General features: G+C 46.7%; 1 protein-coding gene across 4 annotated transcripts in view; it reads right to left on the bottom strand.

Annotated features, from left to right (window-relative positions):
* LMF1 (lipase maturation factor 1) overlaps positions 1–21260 on the bottom strand; it is a 438974-nt gene extending 417714 nt beyond the window's left edge. For 2 of the 4 annotated variants that reach the window (XM_075899802.1, XM_075899803.1), the window contains exons 1-2: positions 21030–21260; positions 2454–2763 (exon numbers count right to left, since the gene is read on the bottom strand). In XM_075899802.1, the coding sequence (XP_075755917.1) occupies positions 2454–2763; positions 21030–21207 (488 nt within the window). In that variant the 5' untranslated portion in view covers positions 21208–21260. Of the gene's footprint in view, positions 1–2453; positions 2764–21029 lie in introns of those variants that run through there. The other 2 variants (XM_014569758.3, XM_025180933.2) reach the window with 2 other exon arrangements.
* Between the last annotated feature and the right edge of the window lie 482 nt (positions 21261–21742).

Below are 21742 nucleotides of genomic sequence, written 5' to 3'. Positions count from 1 at the left end.
GGATCAAGTCTGCGGGGCTGTGGTTGTGGTTCCAACCATTACTGGGGGAAAAAAGTCCCCACCCCTCCCACCCATGTACACCACCATAAAAGACTGGGAAAAACCCAACAGTAGACCCCGGGCAACATTTAAACTGCAGCCAGATTTATTCTTGGCAGAACGTTACCCAAAGATTAGTAAGGCATGATTTCCCTTTACAGAAACCATGTTGACTTTTCCGCAACATATTATGTTCATCTATGTGTCTGACAATTTTATTCTTTACTATAGTTTCAACTAATTTGCCCAGTACTGACATTAGACTTGCTGGTCTATAATTGCCAGGATCACCTCTAGAGCCCTTTTTAAATATTGGCATCGCATTAGCTATCTTCCAGTCATTAGGTACAGAAGCTGATTTAAAGGATAAGTTACAAACCACAGTTAATAGTTCTGCAATTTCACATTTCAGTTCTTTCTAAACTCTTGAGTGAATGCCACCTGGTCATCTGGTACTGGTGCCTTATTACTGTTACATTTATCAATTTGTGCCAAAACCTCCTCTAATGACAACTCAGTCAGGGACAGTTCCTCAGATTTGTCACCTAAAAAGAATGGCTCAGGTTTGGGAATCTCCCTCGCATCCTCAGCCGTGAAGACCGAAGCAAAGAATTCATTTAGTTTCTCTGCAATGACCTTATCATCTTTGAGTGCTTCTTTAGCATCTCGATCGTCCAGTCGACTTCCGATAATCTGGCACCTTTGGGACCCAGGGGCTGCTGGATTATCGGATATGCCGGAGTATCAGGAGGTACTCTGGCGGGGGGGCTGTGACGGGTCTGCCGGGACCGCACTGCGACTGGCGGGGGAGGGGTCAGCGGGGAATGGGGCGGCGAGGGGTGAACCCTCCACCATTTTGCAGGGGGGCGGGGGAAGGGGCAGCCGCCGGCAACAGGCCAGCTGGGGCTGCAAGCGGCAGTGGTGGACTTGGGGAAGCGGCTGAGGAGAGCAGCTGGGGTGCTGCCAGGTTGGTCCCGTAGCACCGCCCCTCACCTGAGCTGCGCCGCGAGACCAATCCGGCAGCACCCCAGCTACTCTGCCTCGCCGCTTCCCCAAGTCCGCCGCTGCCGCTTGCAGCCCCAGCTGGCCTGTCGCCGGCAGCTGCACGGGGCTTCCCATGCCTCCCTGCAAAACGGTGGAGGGTTCGCCCCTCGCCGCGCCGTTCCCCGCCCACCGGCCAGATGCAGTGCGGTCCGTCAGACCCGTCACAGAGGTATAATCCCCTTCCCCTTTCCTCCCCTTCCCTTTCCCGACCCATGAACGCGCATAGGGCTCACAGGAGCTCCAACTGTCCGGCTGGCTGGAGCACTTCCAGGTTCCAGTTGGTGCCAGACTATCAGGAGTGCCGGACCACTGGATGCCGGACAATTGGAGTTTTACTGTATATGTTTACACTTAATTTGACAGAGTTTATGCTCCTTTCTATTTTCCTCACTGGGATTTAATTTCCAACCTGTACAGGTTACAGTTTTTAGTTTATCAGGGTGAGCATCATTACTGACACTAATTTTATCCAGTGCTACATTAATGAGTACATCCCATGATGTCCAACTGCAAACATGATGTCCAACGCTGCAGGGCAGAGAGGTCACTGAATTTGGTAGTAATACCTTCAGAACTAACTAAAGAGGTCAGGCAACAATCCTTTCCACCTTCCCTTATATTTAAGACATTGAGTGGTTTCTATTTTGTTTGAAACGGGCACAGAGAACACATGCTATAATCTGTGGCTGGCACTGATCCGGCTTTAAAGGAAAGAATAATCTTGCTCAGAACAAAGCTAATGAGTTGAATAGCTAGCGTGAGGAAAGAATATATTCTACTGCAAGGATACCCTGTCCAGGACAAGCTGTGTTCTCCAGCAGTTTAATATCCGGCAAACTCGGTTAACAGGCATCTGTCATAGATGGCAATACAATTCCCCCTTCAATTAACCGGAAAAATTCCGATAGCCATCCAGCTTCGTTTTTCGATTTTTCCCAGTGCTTGCAGAAGTCCAGTTTGTAAACTCGTGGCAGTAAAGTTTGTTTGTATCATGCTTCTGCGCAGAATACCATTATTGGATATTATCTAACCCAGCCTGTAACTATAGCTAGTGTACAGTGAAAAATTCATGAACCATCGGTGTAAAGCTTGCGTAACCAGCACATTTGATAAACCAACAACGCCCATTCCCCAAGAATGCCAGTTAACAAAACTTATACAATACTACAGTTACATTACTGGCCTGATTCTGTTCTTACTCACATTGATGTCAATCACGAGGCACTCTGCTAAAACGAATGGTATTACTCCACTGTAATAGTCAATGTAATTACCATGCCTCAATCTTTCAGGAACACAAAAGCTTATTCATACAATGCACGGTGAAACATTACAAAGAGAAAACCAGAGGAGAAAGCTTGTCAACCTACCAGATCTGTCCCACGTTCACCAACGAGAGGTAGAGAATCCACAGAATGCCCATGAGGATCATGTTTGCACATCCAGTGACCAACACGTACGCTGCAACTCCCAAGCCAAGGCCAGCAAGGCAGTCCAGGGTGCTGTCCATATCAGACCAGTCCAGGAACCAGATAATCGTTGGGGCATAGCTCAAGGAATCCAGGTTAATCTTTCCTTTGAAATACCGTTTAACGTTCTGCAAGTAGAGCTTACACGGCAGCAGTCCCTGCTCCCCAATCAACTGCTTGTTTTGATGGTAAGCCACCAAAAAAGCGACAACTAGGAGAAAAAAAAACAAAAATGAAAAGATCTTTAAATCCATCGCAGGATATCTTTCAAGCTCAGCATGGCAGAGGTGTATCTGTATTCAGGAAAGGCATGCATTAACACCTCCTTCTCTCCAGTAGTATACTACTGGTGCTACAAAGAAGGAGGAGGGAGAAAAATTGTTCTCATTGGACCTCTGATGGTAGGACAAGAAGCAATGGGCTTAAATTGCAGCAAGGGAGGTTTAGGTTGGACATTAGGAAGAACTTCCTAACTGTCAGGGTGGTTAAACACTGGAATAAATTGCCCAGGGAGGTTGTGGAATCTCCAACGCTGGAGATATTTAAGAGCAAGTTGGACAGACATCCATTATGGATGATCTAGATAGTGCTTGGTCCTGCCCTGATGGCAGGGAGTGGACTTGATGACCTCTCGAGATACCGTCCAGTTCTAGCGTTCTATGGCTCCCCTAAGCACTGTCCCCTAAAACATAGGGAATTCTCGCAGAGTCTTTTTTGAGGGAAACACTTTTCTCTAAGATAGATATTTCATTAGTTGCTAGAACCAGCCACTGGCTAAATCTATACAGAAACAGCACGTGCAGACATAGGGAGCAAGTGATATTCTTTTGCACTTGCATAGCATCTTCTGTCCAAGGGTTTCAAAAGAAAAGTTTTACACAACCGTCGGTAAAGGAGAACATGACAGGAGGGGGAGCTCTCAAGGTAGGGAAGCTTCACTTCCCCAAGCCAGGGAGAGGACAAACAACACCCCAGTGTTTTTCACAGGAGAGGGACAGTCGCACCATCCTCTTCTCCTACTTTCACCCAAGACGTTTTCATTATCCGAAGGTAACATTCAAAATACTGTATGGAGAATACTCAACATCTCCCTAGTCACCAGCACCAGTTTTCTCATGTCCAGGGAAATACTTAACCCACACTCATAGACAAGAGGTTCTATTTGCGGTATTATAGTCTAGCGTTGGAAAAAAGGCACCTATTATAGTCTAGCGTTGGAAAAAAGTGGTGTGTATCATCAGCATAAACCCGCCAAAACACTGGAATTTTCTTTCACAGAACATATTTAAAAATACTTTGCTACATGAATGTGCAGGCTCATGAGATGACATTCAGTAATGAGGGTGCGTCAAGTCAATTTGGCCATCTGACATTTAATGCTCAAAAAAATGCAACTGTTTCAGTAGTAAGAGACAGTAGTTATGCCATGGGTTGGACTCCCACAGCCTCTCACAGACTGGCATGTTCAAAATGTAAAGACTTAATATTTTCTTGTCCTCGAAATTGCTATTTCTACATGTCACGACAGCTCTCCCACTTATAATATTCTACATCCTTAAGCGGGACAATCTAAGAACAGCCAGATGCTTTTTTTAACAACATAGAAGCAATTTAATTACAGATCATAGACCTAGAATTTGATGTACTGCAGAGAAAGTCGGTCAGTTTCTAGGAATTATCTCATATTTTAGGAATCTCCTCCAGTTACCAGCTTGCAGTTTGTAACTTCAGTAATCTCCTCTGTCAGAGAAATGAGGAGGGCCAACATTTTGTGATTAGACTTCATCTATTTCACTCCCAATAGTTAATTTGCCCCTGTTCCGAGCATTATCCGATTACTGGCCACGTCACTTGAAGACTTACACAATGTTACACTCCTGATTATTTTCCCCCTCTTAAGGGAAGCCATGGTGGGAGAGCAATTTTTATGTCCATTGACAGCAACATATCTAAAAACAAATGCATGCATTAATCCTGATGTCGGTAAATGCAACTGCACTCACTGTGCTATTTTTCAGGTTCCCCCTGAAAATCCCGGATGTGAAACCACGGCTTGCTAAAATGTGGAAGCACTGAGACCTGGAGATTTAATTGGACCTCAATCACTATATCGAGGATGGAATTCAAACTATGCCATCGTTCAGAGGGTCGGAATAGTGGGGCTTGCATCAGAAGTTTGCAAACCTGGAGGAATTTGTTATTTCAGTATCTATGCTAAATGGAGGATCTGTGCTGAGGATATAAATGGAGGATTGATGCTGTGAAGATCGATCTTCCGGCATTCGATTTAGCAGGTCTAGTAAAGGCCCACTAAATCAAACACTGACGGTGCCCCCATCGACTCCAGAAAGCTGCAAGGAGTAAGGGAAGTCGATGGGAGAGTTTCTTACTCCTTACAGCTTTCTGGAGTTGATGGGGGCACCGTCAGTGTTAGATTTAAAGGGCCTTTACTAGACCTGCTAAATCGAATGCCGGAAGATCGATCTCCACAGCATCAATCCTCTATTTATATCCTCAGCACAGATCCTCCATATGGGGCCACTGGAAAAATTCGGCCCTAGATACATCAACTCCAACTACATTATTTACGTAGCTATAGTTGCATCTCTTAAGTTGACTTTCCAGGTTAGTATAGACCTGTCCTGAGATTCTGGTGGTCTGGGTTCTAAATTGCACTCTGCAACTCCCTCCCTTTGTGCATCAATTACACAGAAACACCAACCCCACTACCTGTTGTAAAAAGGGGCCAGTGATATTTGCCAACTTTGTGAATCTCCATGAGCTGTGAGAGTAAAGAGCACCTGGGGTTAGCACTGAAATCAGACACCGGAGCTTCCAAGTTGCTTCTCAAAGTCTCATCCTTCAGAAGGCTCATAGCAGCATGAAGGTTGGAGTCAGTGTACAACCCATCTTCCGGCAGGAAAAATCCAGGTGTGGGATGCTGCAGCCAGTCCAGAAGTACTCAACAACTCATAGCATCAGGCTCTTGACACGCACCAGTGTCTGCACTCAAACCTTTCAGCTTTGAACCTCGTCCTCAATTGATATTTGAGACTTAAACTAAATCCACTACTCATTTGAGAAGCAAAGAAACAGTTCCGATCAATAATTTCCAAAATACAACACCATCTCCCCTCAAGCACACACAACGCTGTCCAGTGGCATTTTGGTTAGTCCCTTTTAAAGCCATCATTCTGGCATTACACCCTCATTTATTTTCTTATATTTCTTGAATGAGTACTAAGGGCCTATTGGAAGTTAACTGAGGGCTTGCCATTGACTTTAATAGGTTCTGAATCAAGACCTTGAGAACTATTTTGTACAAAAATGGATAAAGAGAAACAGAACATTTCATTAGAGTATAGCTAGAAGAGAGAAGGAAGGGACATACTGGCCGTAACGCCAGTATGGCTTCTGATGACAGTAAGCTAAATAACCTAAAATTTAAAATATATATATTAAAAGTATTTCTTATGCTGGCTTTTTTTAAACCAAAGCTCTTCTCAGAACTGTAAAACTAAAAGATTCAGCACCCGAAACCAGTAGGATTATAATGCTCCCCAACGTGAGACAACTTAATATATTTGCTTTGGTTTAAAAAAAATTTTCCCTGCCTTTAAAAAAAACCCTTCATGGTCTGATTTACCTTGATTAGTAGTGCAATTTGCTGCACAGTTTTCAAAAAGTGCTAATCAAATTTACCTCTAAACACTGCACAAACTGTTACCCCGACCCATAACTGCTAATCAGTTTAGGAAAACATCTAAATTAGGCCCCTGCACTGTAAGCAAGATAAACAAGGAAAGGGTAAATTAGGAAAAATATATACTGCAGCAATTGAAGAAAAGTATACACTATCTATGCAGAATATTGTACGGGGTATTTAAGTTTAAAAGCAGCACAGATCTATTATAAGTTGGCATGAATTGCATATCTAAGGATTGTACAGTTTGGGGAGGGACCTTCTCATGAAATAAAGATTTCTTTTAAACAAGCGTTTGTATTTCTGGAACTCCGTAACAATTTTGCAACCAATTTGCATTAGCAAGTTTTCTAAAAACTTGGTTAAAAACTCATCTTCCCCAGATAAGTGCTTACATCGCCTCCGAAATGTCAGTCCATTTATCACACCTCCCAGCTATGAAGATCCATGTCACCACTAGATCAGCGCATTATCCGCAGGCGTGGAATACCGCATAGGCCTACGTTTACAGAGACATATACGGAAAGGCACAGATCTTGCAGTTTGCTGCATACAATCCGCCAGACTTTATTCTTCCCACAACACACAATCAAGGCTGACCCTAGGAAGATGTGGGGCCTGGTGCTAACCCCCCTTCCCGTACCCCAGGTGCAGGGCCCAGGGTAACTCCCCTGATGCAGGCCCCGCCCCCTCCCTGCCTCTGCTCCACCCAAGCCCCGCCCCTTATTCCTCCCCTGAGAAACGCAATTCAGGGGTTACAAGGTCTGGCATGGGACAGCAGCAGAGGTATCTGCCCTCTCCTGCACTAACCAAGATGGTGGAAAGCCAGAGCCGCCCAGCAGCCTGATGCACCCTGCCCCACTGTGCCACCCTCACAGCCCGCTGTACCCTGCTTCTCAGTGGTGGCAGGAAGTGGAGCATCCTAGGGCTGGAACGCTCTACTTCCGGCTGCCACGGAAAAGCAGAGCGCAAATGCCCATGAGTGTCAGGAAGAGGGGGAGCAACCCCGTGCCAGACCCCATAATCCCCGGGGTCCCTCCCGTCCATTACACAGTTGAGGCAGCCGCTATAGGGCCCTCCAAAGTGCGGGGCCGGAGGTGGCCATCCCAAAATATCCTATGGACAGGATAGCTCTGGATACCATTATATTCAACTTCCTGTTCAGATTTCCGATTCTTCCAACACTCACTTCCTGCACTAAGTACTCTAATTAGAACTACTACTAGAAGGCAATCAATAGACAACAAGTCCACATGCTCTTAGCCAAAAGGCTACTCAGAAGCTATATAATCCTCGGTCTACCTCAGTGTTTCTTAAACTTTTTAAGACCAAGGAACACCAAACAATAACTTTTTATGAGGAACACCAAGGATTTTTTGTTGAGAAAAAAAAAGTTGGGGGAAAGCTATTGAGAAAAACACTGCCCCTTTAAGAGTGGCTATTTTGAACTGTTATTCTCCGCGGCACACCTCCGACTGTGGTGCACTGCGGGACACAGTTTAAGAAACACTGGTCTACCTGAAGATAAAGCACATACGTGTGTGGCACTGAAACCACTGAGAAAAGGAGAGTGAAGTTTGTGCTACAGGCTTAGCTGAGAGATAGTTGGCTTTTAGCTCATGCAGTAGGAGGCTCATGGCTTTGGCCCCTAAGGTCGCAGGTTCAATCCCATCTGCCCACAAGCTGGGTCTGTCGGCTTTACATATATACAGGTATAAGATACTAAAATTCACTAGTAGACCAGTCATCTGGGAGCATGACTGTGAGGCTTCCCATCTTCCTCAACTGTGACACATACCCCCCCCCCCCCCCGCCCGCTCCATCCCCAAGATGGAGTCCAGCGCTCTCCAACTTAACCAGCTATGGGAGCAAACGACTGGACACCTAGAGCCAAACAAAGGCGCAAAAGTATCAGAGGAGTAGCTGTGTTAGTGTGAATTTGCAAAAGCGACGAGGAGTCCTGTGGCACTTTACAGACTAACAGATTTATTGGAGCATAAGCTTTTGTGGGCAAAGACCCACTTCGTCAAATGCATGTAGTGGAAATTCCAGAGGCAGGTATCAATATACAGGCATAAGAAAAGAGTCCCAATCAAGAGTAAGGCTACAGATAACAAGGTCAATTGAGTCAAGGAGGATAAGGCCGACTTCTAGCAGCTGATGTGGAGCATTACGTTCCAAACACTTCTACAAATCCATGTATACAGGTTGCACCTCCCTTAACCGAGGACTTCTTGGTCTGGCACAGGGTTGGAGCAGCAGTGGGAATAGGCTAGAGCCCTAGTCTGATGGCAGCACAGGCTACGAGGAGATGGTCTTTCCCTGGTCTGGCAAATCCCCTCATTCGGGACCAGTCAGGTCCCGAGTGTGCCAGACCAGTCACGTCCCAGCTGTACAAGGGTTCTAGTATTCTGAGTCTATGTTTTTCCCCTCTTGCTCCCTCCCCATTTAAAAAAAAAAATCTTAACTCCTACAAAAAGCCCAAACCACAAGAAGCAATTAACCGAGAGCACAGATCTTTACACAAAACGCAAACGTTTTACTTTACCTACACAAATGGGTCTAAGACAGCAACTTCATCTTTGACCTGTCAAAGCATTCTGGAAAAGCTATTGTGTTGAGTGGGATTTAGTTTAGGCCTGAAAGTTACGATTTATTACAGAAAGAGAATTTTTTTAAAAATCACAATTTGTATAGTACTAATGAAATGAATGAAACATCTTATTGTTCATTGACACACTGCAGGGCGGGATTACAAACTCGAACATCACAGCGCTGTGCTGGCAGAGGCAAGCCAGAAAGTGAAACCAACCAACGTAGTTTTATCAAAGTTGAGATAAAGGTATCTGTATGACAACTATATGATATCTTAATATGCTTCATTTTATTCCATGTGACATTAATACCACAGTTAATGACTATTTAAAAAATGATTCTCTCACTACTTTGTTCAAATAACATGAAGGTAAAGAAAACATGCCACTGCGATGCTACCCCAGGAACCAATCGTGTCGCAAGTCAGGGGCCGCCTGTAAATCAAATGGATTTAAATCATGATTTCAATCTCTAGTCAGGAAGACTCGATTTAATCACGGTTTTCTACATAAACGTGCATTCTGGTTGGTTGTCATAACCTTAGTACATATTCGTCACATCTCAGAGATAGATGAAGGTTTCATTTTAAGAAGGTACACACTATACACATTTAAACAGTGATTTATTCTGAAAACTTTTCAGATTACTTTTAAAGCTATATCAGAAAACGAATGATTGTTTGGTTATTTCATTTATCAAATGTAATTGAGGCAAATAGTTCACCTCCCAATGGCTTCATAAATATCTCCAATTCAACAGGTTAATCATTAATGTTGGAAGGATTTTCTACTCTAAGAGGAGAACATCACCAGACAGATAATTTAATTGTTTTACTTAACTAAAAACAACAATGTTTTGTGTCCTGGATTTTTTAATTCAACAGCAAACATAATATTTAAACAAAACAAGCATATGAACTTTTGAATTTAGTTAAACATTTTTTTTAAATCCAGTTTGTTTTTGTTAAAATTGTTTTTAACTAAAATAGTTAAATTAATTTAAAAAAAATTAAATTGACTGTGTCAGCCAGGACAACATAAGAAACTTAAAATATTGGCTTCTACACATTGAACTTTTTGAAACTTTGCACTTTTAGGGTATGTCTACACAGCAGCGTTATTTCAGACTAGCTGACGTTATTTCAAAACAACAAAATGCGTGTCTACATAGCAAGCCATTATTTCAAAATAATGTTGAGCCGGAGGACTTCTTACCCTGACTGCTGTAACCCTCGTTTCATGAAGAGTCAGTGCCGGACCGAGACATACTTGTGCCACAGGCAGCGGGCGCACGGCGCATGTGTGGCCCCGCCCCTGCGCGTGCCACGCCTGATTGACATGCGCGGCCCCACCCCCGGGCACGCGGCCCCTTACCACTTCAATCAGGCACCCTCCAGTTGCCCGGCTAGCCCTCCCCCTTAATCCGGCCTTGTGAGGAGTAAGGGAAGTCGAAGGAGGAGTGCTTTTCCTTCACCTTCCTGCTGTGTAGACAGCGCCAAAAGCCAAATTAGGCTATTTTGACTTCAGCTACGCAATTGCATAGCTGAAGTTGCATATCTTAATTAGACTTTTGTGCTGCTGTGTAGATGTGCCCTTAAAGAGAAGTAAGATGTATACAAATTTGCAGAGAGAAAACAGGGTTGAAGTCTGTTATTTTTCCTCCCTCTACATTTTTTTATTTGTTTTAAAACATTTTTGCTGTTAAGAAGCACGTTAGCTCTGGAGACACAAATCCACAGTTTGAAAACTGCACAACTAACCTACCTAATCTATACTGAAGCCATCAAATTGGGTGCCTAATCCATGTACAATTGGAACTCATTTTACAAAATGTCTCTTAAGCAGTACATGAATTAGAATTTATAATCCCTGTTCCAGGATGAGATCTCTTTGAGCGATGATGCATCTTAATTAAAACTATCTTTACACAGGTGTTTACCTCAAAAAAACATTTTATCAAAAAAAGTTCCATTTCAATTTAAAAATTTCTGATTTAAATAGCAAAATCCAATTTTTTTTTTTTAAATCATTGATTTTTATCCACCCTGGCATCGGAAATAAGTGAGGGGCGAGGAAGGGAGCCATTACTGCACACCCAATCTTAGGACCCATAAACTTGGTACTGAACCATTCAATACCTGCACGCTCATGTATTTCCTTAATTCAGGGATGGGGCCGCACACAAACGAGAAGCCACAAAAAACACACAACCAAAAAAACCCAACAAATCCTCACTGAAATAGCCCCTGACTGAGAAGGAAAAAGACTTCCCCCACATTCCCTTAAGAGCCCACGGGGACCTGGCTAGTAGATTTTTGTGTGCGCCAGCCCCGCGGAAAAACGGCAGGGACAGGAGTGCCAGCCCAGGCTCACAAATGTTGGGTGGGGCACCCTGAGCCTCAGGGGCCAGATCCAGTCAAGCCAGGGGTTGCATCGAGCCCCCAGGCCTTAGGTTCCCCACCTCTGCCTTCTTGCCATTTCAAACAGAAAGGACACTGTCTCAATGACTTGATTACCTGCATCCTGCTTCAAAGGCCTTTTAAGACCACACTTGAAAGAGAATCCTCTGAACTGTCATTCATGCTTAAATTTGACACTTTACACCTAAGTTTGAATAAAGACTTTAATTATCTTACCCATTACAAAGATAGCTTCCCCAGTTATCACCTCTAATATCATTAGCTCACAGACATTTACCTCCCCCCCCCATCCCCCTTCTGTTCTGAAATTTGATTTGTCATTTTCATGTGTGTTCATTTTTTTAATTGTATCCTTTGGTATATATGGTTGTGACAATTTTCTTCCACTATTTGATCTGAGGAAGTGGGTCTGGCCCACGAAAGCTCATCCCCTAATAAACCATCTTGTTAGTCTTTAAAGTGCTACATAGTCCTGTTTTTTGTTTTAATTAGTAATAGACACTGCAACTGCACTTCCAACAAAATCTCCTCAAGAGGCTTATTTTAAGAAGTGAGGCTCAATACAACAGTTGTCAAGCAAAAAGGATCACACAAAGAATATAAAAATCAGAATGGAAAACCTACTCTGACTGGCCAGCAAGCCTACTCCGCAAGGCCTTTCCCTCCCACTTGTGTTCTTGGGCACGTCTGAATGACGTTTTTTTTCTAAAGAGGTTAAATCTCACTTTCAAAAGAGGATCTTTCTAAAGTGAAAGTAGTCTGGATGCGGGGGTTTTTCGGGAAAAACGCTTTATCGCAAAAAAACACGTAAACCTCCTTTTTTATAGAGTGGGAGGGGGTTTCGAAAAAGGGTTTTTTTCCCCCAAAAAACTGCATCCAGGCTACTTTCACTTTCGAAAGATCCTTTCAAAAGTGAGATCGGAAGAAGATATGCAAATTCCCACTGAATTTGCATCTCCTCTTTTGAAAATTCTACGTAGTCTAGGCATAGCCCTCGATTGCTATTATTTCTTGTATGATTTCTCCCCAGTCTGGCACCCTTGGGACATGACCAGCCCTGAACCAGGGAATCTGCCGGACCAAAGGAGGTCAATGCCAGTCACTCTGCTGCTGCCGGCTTCGGGGTCCACTCTGGCAGCAGCAGAGGGGCTGGCATTCATCAAGCATGGAATACGGGAGCCACTTGGGTGGGGGGAGAGGCAGGATGGCCGTGGAGCCCCACGGAGGAGGGGGGAAGGCAAAGAGTTGCAAGGGTTATCTTTTAACATCTCTACTTCACATGCCCTCGCTTTACATGCGCGTCACTTTAGTAACACCGGTAGGAAAAAAATGATGCCGATGGAAACCAGCGGAATCTGGCAACCCTGCATGGCCAAATGGTAAAAAAAAATATCTTCTGAGCCACACACAGAACCCCAATAAGCAACAGGCTGCCCACCACTGCCATAAAGTCCTACTTTTATCTGGTCCTTCCTAGAGGGGTCGTAGAATCTCCATCACTGGAGATATCTAAGAGCAAGTTAGATAGGGCATGTATCAGGGATGAGCTAGACTAGGGCTACTCAACTTTGGAAGCCCCAGGAGCCACAATACTTATTGAATGTGGTTGTATATACATTCAAATATACATGCTAATATATGCAAATAGTATCTTTCACACTGACGGGCATGAATACAAAGATTAAGGTAAGACTACACCACACAAAGGCCCATTTACGTCAGTTCTGCTGATCTTAATAAAATGCAGTATTTCCCGATTTCCACCCATATGACAACACTTTTAATGAGCAATGACCAGCAGGAATTTAACTACTAAAACACATATCAAGAGGAGACCATGATATTGACGACGTTTTTGTTTTGGCTCCCACCCACGGGCTGCATGTTGAGCCCACATAAACCCAAACTGCACTGCAGGCCGCAAACCAACGGGCTACAGGCCGCATGCAGTCCACGGGCCCCGTGCTGAGTAGCCCTGATCTAGATGGTGCTTGGTCGTGCCGTGCGGGAAGGGGACTGGACTTGATGACCTCTCGAGGTCCTGTCTAGTTCCAATATTCCGTGATTCTATGATCGTTCTAATCGATCAGTGCTTCGCATATGTGACCATGTTTGACATTTCCAAGTATCTGATCAGTCAACTGACCTGCGTCTAGACTACAGCCGCGTTCTTTCAAAATTAAATCGAAAGAACGCGGCTTTTCTTTCGATGGCGGTACTCCACATTTCACGAGGAAGAACGCCTTTTTTCGAAAGTGCTCTTTCGAGAAACGGCGTTCTTGAATGCAAACAGGGCTTTTTCGAAAGAGAGCATCCAGACTGCATGAGTGCTCTCTTTCGAAAAAGCGGCTTGCTTTTTCGAAAGTACTGCTTGCAGTCTAGACGCTTTTTTTCGAAAGAGGCTTTTTTGAAAGTATCTTTCGAAAGAGGCTTGCAGTCTAGACGTAGCCCTAGTGAAATAGGGGAGATCCTTCCCTTTACTTGGTTGTTTGCTCCGTAGTTTTCTTTCATGCAGGGGAAGATCTCACACCCACGCACGCCAGCCCCCCGGCCTCCCCTCTAGCATGCTAGACTGCGTAGTGCTCCATGAGCAGAGCTAGGCTGGAATGCGGGAGCTGATAGCTGTCAGAGAAGGACCAAGTTTCCACCACATTTTACAACCCTCCCCCCCCCCGGATGCATTCTTCAAACCTGGCGTCGACGAAAGACGTATGGTTAATCGGTATCAGAGGGCTGAAATGGAAGAAGGCGAAAAAACCCCACCACTGAGGAATGTCAGTCTGTTGTAACAGCATCAGCCATTTCCTCAAGAAGTCTGAAACAACAAACATAGTTTACTAAGTGTAGACAGAAAGCGGGGGCGGGGGGGAGAGAGAGCATCTGAAATGACAACTGTCTTCAAGCACCTAAAAGGATGTTACAAGGAGAAGGGAGAAAAACTGTTCTTGACCTCTGAGGACAGGACAAGAAGCAATGAGCTTAAACTGCAGCTAGGGACGTTTAGGTTGGCCATTAGGAAAAACTTCCTAGCTACTAGGATGGTGAAACACGGGAATAAATTGCGTAACGGGGTTGTGGAATCTCCATCACTGGAGATATTTAAGCGCAGGTTGGACAGACATCCAGCAGGGATGATCTAGATCAGGGCTACTCAACTTTAGAAGCCCCAGGGGTCACAATGATACTCACAGCACGTGCCGAAGGCTGCAACTTAAGTGTGGTTGCATGTACATGCAAATATATATGCAAATATATATGCAAATAGCTTTCACACTGACTGGCAGGAATACAAAAATTAAGCCTTGAGCTGCGGCGCCGGACCCAAACGTGGCCAGTGTGAGCCAGTCAGCACCTCTCAGGCTCTGCCCACAAGGCTAAGCCACCAGCACTTCCCACAATGCCCTGGTACTCTCGGCAACTCCTCCCTGGGGGCTAGAAATGCCAACACCCTATATAGTCTGTTCCAGCCAGCCCGTCCACTTGTATCTTTCAATGCTCACCCTGCCTGGGAGACGCCTCGCCACTGTGGAGCATGTTTCCAGTGGAGGCCTTGTGCTAAGGATCCAATCTATGGGCCGCGTGTTAATCTCTGCGTAAACCCAAATTGCACCGCGGGTCACAAACAAATGGGCAGCGGGCTACATGCAGCCCACGGGCCGTGTGTTGAGTCGCCCTGATCTAGACAATGCTTGGTCCTGCCGTGAGGGCAGAAGACTGGACCTGATGATCTCTTGAGGTCCCTTCCGGTTCTAATATTCTAGGATTCTACGATTCAGTAAGTTGTTCCATCCTCAGAAACAAGGTCTACATCACTGCTTGACCCCGAGGCTTAAAATTGTTTCCCACTCTTGTTAACCCAGAACCCCAACTGTGCTCAAAAGGCAGTCTGGTCTCCCTTGAAAGTGCCCCATCCTGAAAAGATACCTCGCTCTCTCTTCCTTTGGCAGAAAAGTGAGCAGAGATCTGACACGGCCCAGGGATTTTGTTGATCGCAAGCTGCTTCATTTCAGCCCCTCACTGCAAAATTCAATTTGGAGGGGCACCTCCATATGCTGCCGAGGTATCAGTTGCAAACACACTTCCAATTATACTTGGGCTCAAAACGTAACACAGGCCCAACTTAGCTTAAGCATTCAGATTTTAGTAACATTGCGATTTTTCAAAATATAAGACCGGGAGGAGGGGAGAAATGTCTACTACTGCCCTCTTTAATTCTAATCAAAGAGGAGTTTTCTTTTAATCAGATGAATGTCATGAAAACGGGAGACTAAGAATTAAACTGAGCGCTAGACTAAGCCAAAAGTAACAAGTAAAAGATTTTGAAAACCTCTTTCCATTACAAAAACCTGACCTTATTAGTAATGCAAAGTGTGCAGGATATCGGGGTTTTAGAAGCCTGGTTTTTAAAAGAGCTGAAGAGCATCCGCTGAAACGTACAATAAATACTAAAACCTGAGACTGAAACTTCTTCCCTCTCTCCTTTTGTCTGTCTTGTCTATTAAGGTTCTGATCCTACAAGCCGAAGGGGGTTATGGGCAAAAACAGCATCCTACCCATGTACAACAACACAGAATCAGGGTGCGAGGGCTGACTTTCAATAGGTTTGTCCACTGCCTAGCCCAATAAAGTCCTCCAAGCCAACCTTAAGAGAAACAATAAAACAAAATTTACGGCGGTACATGCTGTATTTATTGCTCCATATTAAAGTCCAGAAAGCAACAAGCTACAGAACCAGAGAAGAACACTAATTAACTTTGCAGAACAGCAAACTGAGCTGCGAGAAACTCAACTGTCTGGATTTCCACAGACATGTCTCTCGTTTTAACAGAGGGAGATTCAGACCTTTGGCTTTCAGAGCTAGTTCCAGTGGAACCAGAAATAAAACATGCCTCAAAATCACACAGAACTGCATGGTTTTGATGCCGAAAAAACCAGCACCCTGAAAGCTCCACACCAAGCAGGTTGGCAGTCTGCAAATCTTAGTCATCTTGCAGGCAGCTCTGGGACAAATTTAGAATTTGTAACGAAGTGTGATAAGAGTCTGGGTTTTACAGTGAATATTTTGCACGGCGCTTAACACCGTCGCACGCTGCTCTCAATGTTATTTGCTGAGGCCTGACCAGAAAGAGTTTCTGTCTTGCACTAACTTGTTACTCCATTCACCATTTTCATTAGTAAGTGAAAGATATGGTCACTGCTAACACTGTTGCTCTTGGTGACACCGCTGTCCTTTAGGACAGAGGCAAGGAACTTAAGGCTCGGGGGGCCAGATGCGGGCCCCGGGCTTGCCAGGATTCGGCCCCCGAAGCTCAGGGCGCTCCCCCACCATCGGGAGCCCATGCTGGTGCTCCAACCCTGCCCCACCACCACCCCACTGCAGTGGCTAGAGCCTACAAAATCTACTAGGCCGCCCCGCAGGCTCGGGTGTGTGAGGGGAATGTGAGGAGTGTTTCTCCTTCTCAGTCGGGGGCCACATCAGTGAGGGGTGGTTGTTTTTTTCCTTCTCACTTGTGTGTGGCCCCCGACCAATTTTTCTGTGGGCCCCCAACCCAAGAAAGGTTCCCCGCCCCTGCTTACGGACTGCTGGCTCTCCTACAGCACATCCACAGGTCTCAGCCATAAGAAGAATGTCCCTAGCGAACAGCATTATCGGTGGCAAGGGAAAGATTCCCCGATGCCTCCAATCACGACAGACGCGCACAGGCCTCCTGCTCCGAGCCGGCTCTCCCTGGAAGGTTGCCGACACCCCAGGCCTATCGCGAAGAAGACCACCATGCACAGCAGTTCAGTCTCCAGGCCCCCAGATCAGTTGGCGAAATCTCGGTGCCAGACCGGTCTCCGAGACTAGAGTCCCAACATCCATCTTCCACTGAGGAAGTGCCCAAAGCTGCTTTTTCCTCTGTTTCTCCTATCTCCAATCTGGCTGCCAGGGGTGACGCTCCTGTCTAGTGCTCAGCAGAGAAGCCCGTCCTTGGGGGAACAAAATGTTCTCATTCCTCTGCTATCCTGGGTGAGCCACAAAATGGGCTGCTTTTGAAGGGGAGGGGGAAGATGAGGCACGCAGCAGAGATTAAGAGAGAAAGTTTTTATTAAAAGAATTTAGTAAGTGAATAGGAGCAAAGGAAATGGCACCTGAAATCAACTAGACAAGTGTTTCTCAACCAGTGGTCCGAGTACCCTTAGGGGTACTCAAGAGAAGTCTGGGGTACCCTTAGGGGTACTCAAGAGAAGTCTGGGGTACCCTTAGGGGTACTCAAGAGAAGTCTGGGGGGGGGGGGTTACATAACCACAACTGAAATTTGGAGAAAACTGATTTTTTGTTGTAAGTTTCACAGCGGTTCATTATTTTTGTACTTTTTACACCCAAAAATGTCATCGCCCGCCCGGCTACGATTAAGTTGTTTAAACAACTGTGTTGCAATGGTAGAAAAAAATGTTGTTTGTCTGAAAACTGTAGGTACTGGGGGTACTTTTTTTTTTTAAAAAGGGGGTATTTATAATTTTTTTTTTTCAAAAAAGGGGTACTTTATAAAAAAAAGGTTGAGAAACACTGAACTAGACCACGTGGACTGCTGCCATACTAGAACATTCGCACAAAAAGTTTGCATGCTAGCCTTGTGTAAAATGTATCAAGCATATATAGGGGGGAGGGGGAGATTCCCCCAAAGCAATAAAAAGCTTTGCTAAAATCCAGCTAAAAATCTTCAAATGCCTCCAACACAACCAAATAAAATAAAACTCTGCTTCATCCTGAGATGCGGCTATTTGCCATCACAGTAATCTTTTTGCTACAGGAACCAGAGCCTACATTATAAAGGCAGCCATCTGCACAAGAACTCAATCCAGCAGCACGGAAAGATGCGCCTTACTTTTACGCACATGACATGAGTGAGCAAGTTAAAGGTAACAGGACTGCTCCTGCAAGTCAAGTTATGCACGGGCCCATTGCAGAACTGGGGTCTAATTTTCATTTTTCCTCCCCCGGTCTAAATGTTTTGCCCAAATAATACTGCTCTTTGTGATTAACCAACATCGATGAGAACCTGCACGCTTTTTAGGGTGTCATTTTGAAACGCAAAGCCCCACTTCCATCTCTGGGAGTGACACGTTTGTCCAAAGGACAGAACTTTCACCACCAAAAAAAAAACCCACACACACCTCGCTCTTTACCGGTACCTGCAACCATCCACGCAAGGCAAGAAAAAAAGTATGAGCTGGATGAAATACGAGCCCTCGTGGGGTATTTATTGAACATAGCCGGTAACATTTATCAGAGGCGGTGAGGGATTCAGAACCAAAGACGCCTTGCAACACAGCGAAACTGTAGTAGTTCCCACAACACTTGAGATCTGGTCTATACTGCAGATATTTCTCAGCATACTGTAATTACATCGTACAAGGGTATGAAAATACACACACACACACACACACACAAACCTCCCCCCAGTGACACAATTACACCAATCTAACCATCCATGTGCGGAATAATTTTATGTGCACCGAGGCATATATGAATGTGTACCAGCAGTAAAACCACAAAACCTAGCAGAGGGCACTCTGCTAATCAGTTGGGCAGCATTTACATTTCTCCTGGACAGCCGCACATGCGCACAGCTCACAGGGAACACTGAATCTAACGCCCACGTAGACTGTACCATGTCATCAGGAGAGCTTCCCCTGGCTCCACGGCGACCACCTCTCCAGGAAGTGGGTTAACTCTGTGCCAACCAGAGAGCTCCCTCCCATCAGCTGAGAGCATCTTCATTAAAGCTCTGCAGCCGCACAGGTGCACTTCCCCAATGCAGCGTTTCAATGCAGGCCTGCCCTGAGACTGGGAGCCGACAGAGCAAGCTTAGGAAGGACTCTAGCACCTACTGACTAAAACCTGGTCTCCACCTAAAACAAGGCAACCCAGTTAAGAAACCCTAAGCACCAGACTACTCAGCCAAGGGAAGAATTCCTCCACTGATCTACCTACGGCTTCTTCGGCGAGGGGGGTGCACTACAGTGACAGAAAAAAAGTCCTTCAGTCACTGTCAGATCATCTACGCTAGAACTACGTCACTGCAGCTGGGTTGTAGTGCTTATAATGCAGACAGACCCCGAGCTGGGCTGTGTGCCAACTCCACATAGACCAAGGGAGACGAAGCTTGGAGGATAAATGGAGCAGGCCACAGAGTAGCCAATAAGGACACTGCATAAGGGCTGGGCAGAGCGGAGAGTCCTATAAAAATCAGCTATAGAAAACAGAAGAAACACAACGTCTGAAACGGGAGCTTGTTTATCTGGCATGATTAGAAGTGGATAAATGGACTCACTGGAGAAGATTACTCATTAAGGTCATATTCAAAGGCTACTCTTTTTCCATCTAGTGCACCTCTCCCCACACACGCCCACATAAAACAGAGTCTAATTCCCCTACACTGATCCAGCAACTTGCAAACCCCATTGTAGGAGGCCGACTGAGGCTATAGTCATTCCCCATCCCAGGGCCTGGAGTAGCAGCCAAGAAACTGCAGGATGGATTCCTATCCCCCTCCCCTCAAGCACCCTGTTTTTGATCAGCATATTATTTGTATTCGCATAGCACCTAGGCGGAGGGTGGCCTTGCGCACACTTCTGAAACACGAGACATTTCAGTACCTCTGGGAACTGGGTTCAAAAGCATCACTGGGTACAAAGAAGAATTAGACAGGCTCCCGGAGAACAACTTCGTGAAGTACCATTCCTCGAGAGGGTCAGAAAAATCTCAGAGGGCTTGCCATGTTTGTCTGCGCCTGTAAAAGCCACGTGTGGCTCTGTAGCCCCTGAGAGACTAACCAAAATACAGAGAATCATGAGTTTCCGTGGGCAAAACCCATCACAGGACCCCATGTTGTTTTTCCAAGATGGTCAGATACGCACCCCTGTGCTGTGGGTCTCCCTAAGCGCCTGACTGCCAAAAGCTGGGGCAACAGGACAGGATCGGGACCACTCGATCAATGGTCCTGTGCCGTGATTTTTATCTGAAGCATCTGATTTGGTGCTGGGGTAGCGGGATGATTGGTCAGGCCCTGTACGGCTGCTCTTATGTTCTTAAGAGGCTTCTTTGCTGGGCAGCCTCAGCGAGAGCCCCGTGTGCTAGGTGCAGTACAGACCCAGAAGACAATCCTGCCCAGCATCCCCTGCAAGCTGGATGCTTGGGCGACCGCTCAGGAGAAAGTCAGATGCTGCCCAGCTGATAGCAGAGCTCCCACAGCTGGGTTTTGTTTCTCCTGGGGGTGCGCATCCGCACATCCCTCGGTGCATGCGATAAAATTTATTTGGCACATGGATGGGAACAATCCACACCTGAACAGAAAAGAGTAGAGGGAACATTGGCCCTGCCCCCGGCCCCAACAAACACCGCTTGCTTGGGCACCAGGTGTGTGACCCACATGGGGTTGGGTGGGAGTCCCCCGCCTGAGTCCCCTTACACAGCCCTGCAGAGGGGAGCTAAGAGGCAGAACCAGGGGAAATGGTGGGCTTGTTGGTGGACCAAGGCAGGGGCTAGCCATGGGTGGGCACCTACAAAGCAAGGTGCAGAGACCTCCCCTCCCCAACAAGAGGGCGCAGGTGAGCAAAGTTCCCTCCACGTGTTTGGGGGGGGGCGGCCCCCGCATTGCCAGCAGGGCTCCTGCTTGCAGGCAGCCTGGCCTGCGGGGCGCCCTCCCCCCTGCGCGCTGGGAGCGGGGAAAGGAGCTGCGCGCTGCCTGCGCTTGGGGTGGGCGCAGAGACTCACAGTAGAGCAGCGCAATGCAGCGCAGGAGCACGATCCTGCTGAGCCAGAAGGTGCCCGGGCGCAGCGGGAGGCGGGCGGGGGGCGCCTGCTCCCCCTCCTCGTGGCTGGGCGCTGGGGGGGGCTTGGAGGCTCCCCCCACCCCCCTCCTCTTCCTCAGCGTCTCCCCCGGCGCAGCCATGGCTGGAGCATGCGCCAGCCGCCGCCTGGGTCCGCCTCCTCGGCCCGCGCAATGGGAGCCGCGCCCGGGGCCCCGCCTCTGCCCAGAGCGCACGGGGCGCGCTGCGCTGGAGAGGGGGTTGCGCCCCGGGCGGAGGCGGGACAGGGCTCAGGAAGGCGGAGAGGGAGGTCCAGCTGCTCGCTGTGCCCGCGCAGGGTTGCACCAGCCGCCTGGCTCCAGGGGCTGCCGTCGCCAAGAGGCCCCAGCGTGGGCGCCTATCCACTGGCGGCTCGCTTGGGGAGGCTCAGAGGGGTCCCCTCCCATGTTAGGCTGTCACTCTGCAAACCGCGAGCGGTTCTTCGGCCCCTTCCCGGCACACCCAGCTGAGTCGGATCGTGAGCTTTCCTGGGCAAAAGCCACCTCCTGAGATGAGCTGGAGGGGAGGAAAAACGGGAAGGAAGTGGCAGTGTTTTGCGACAGTCTTTCTTGGGCTAGTAATAGAAATGTAGCCGTGTTAGTCTGGTGTAGCTGAAGCAAAATGCAGGACTATGTAGCA

The sequence above is a fragment of the Pelodiscus sinensis genome, chromosome 16 (genome assembly GCF_049634645.1).
Source record: "Pelodiscus sinensis isolate JC-2024 chromosome 16, ASM4963464v1, whole genome shotgun sequence".
Lineage (NCBI taxonomy): Eukaryota > Metazoa > Chordata > Testudines > Trionychidae > Pelodiscus > Pelodiscus sinensis.
The sequence above is the reverse complement of the archived record's forward strand: the minus strand, read 5'-3'. Positions and strand labels throughout refer to the sequence as shown.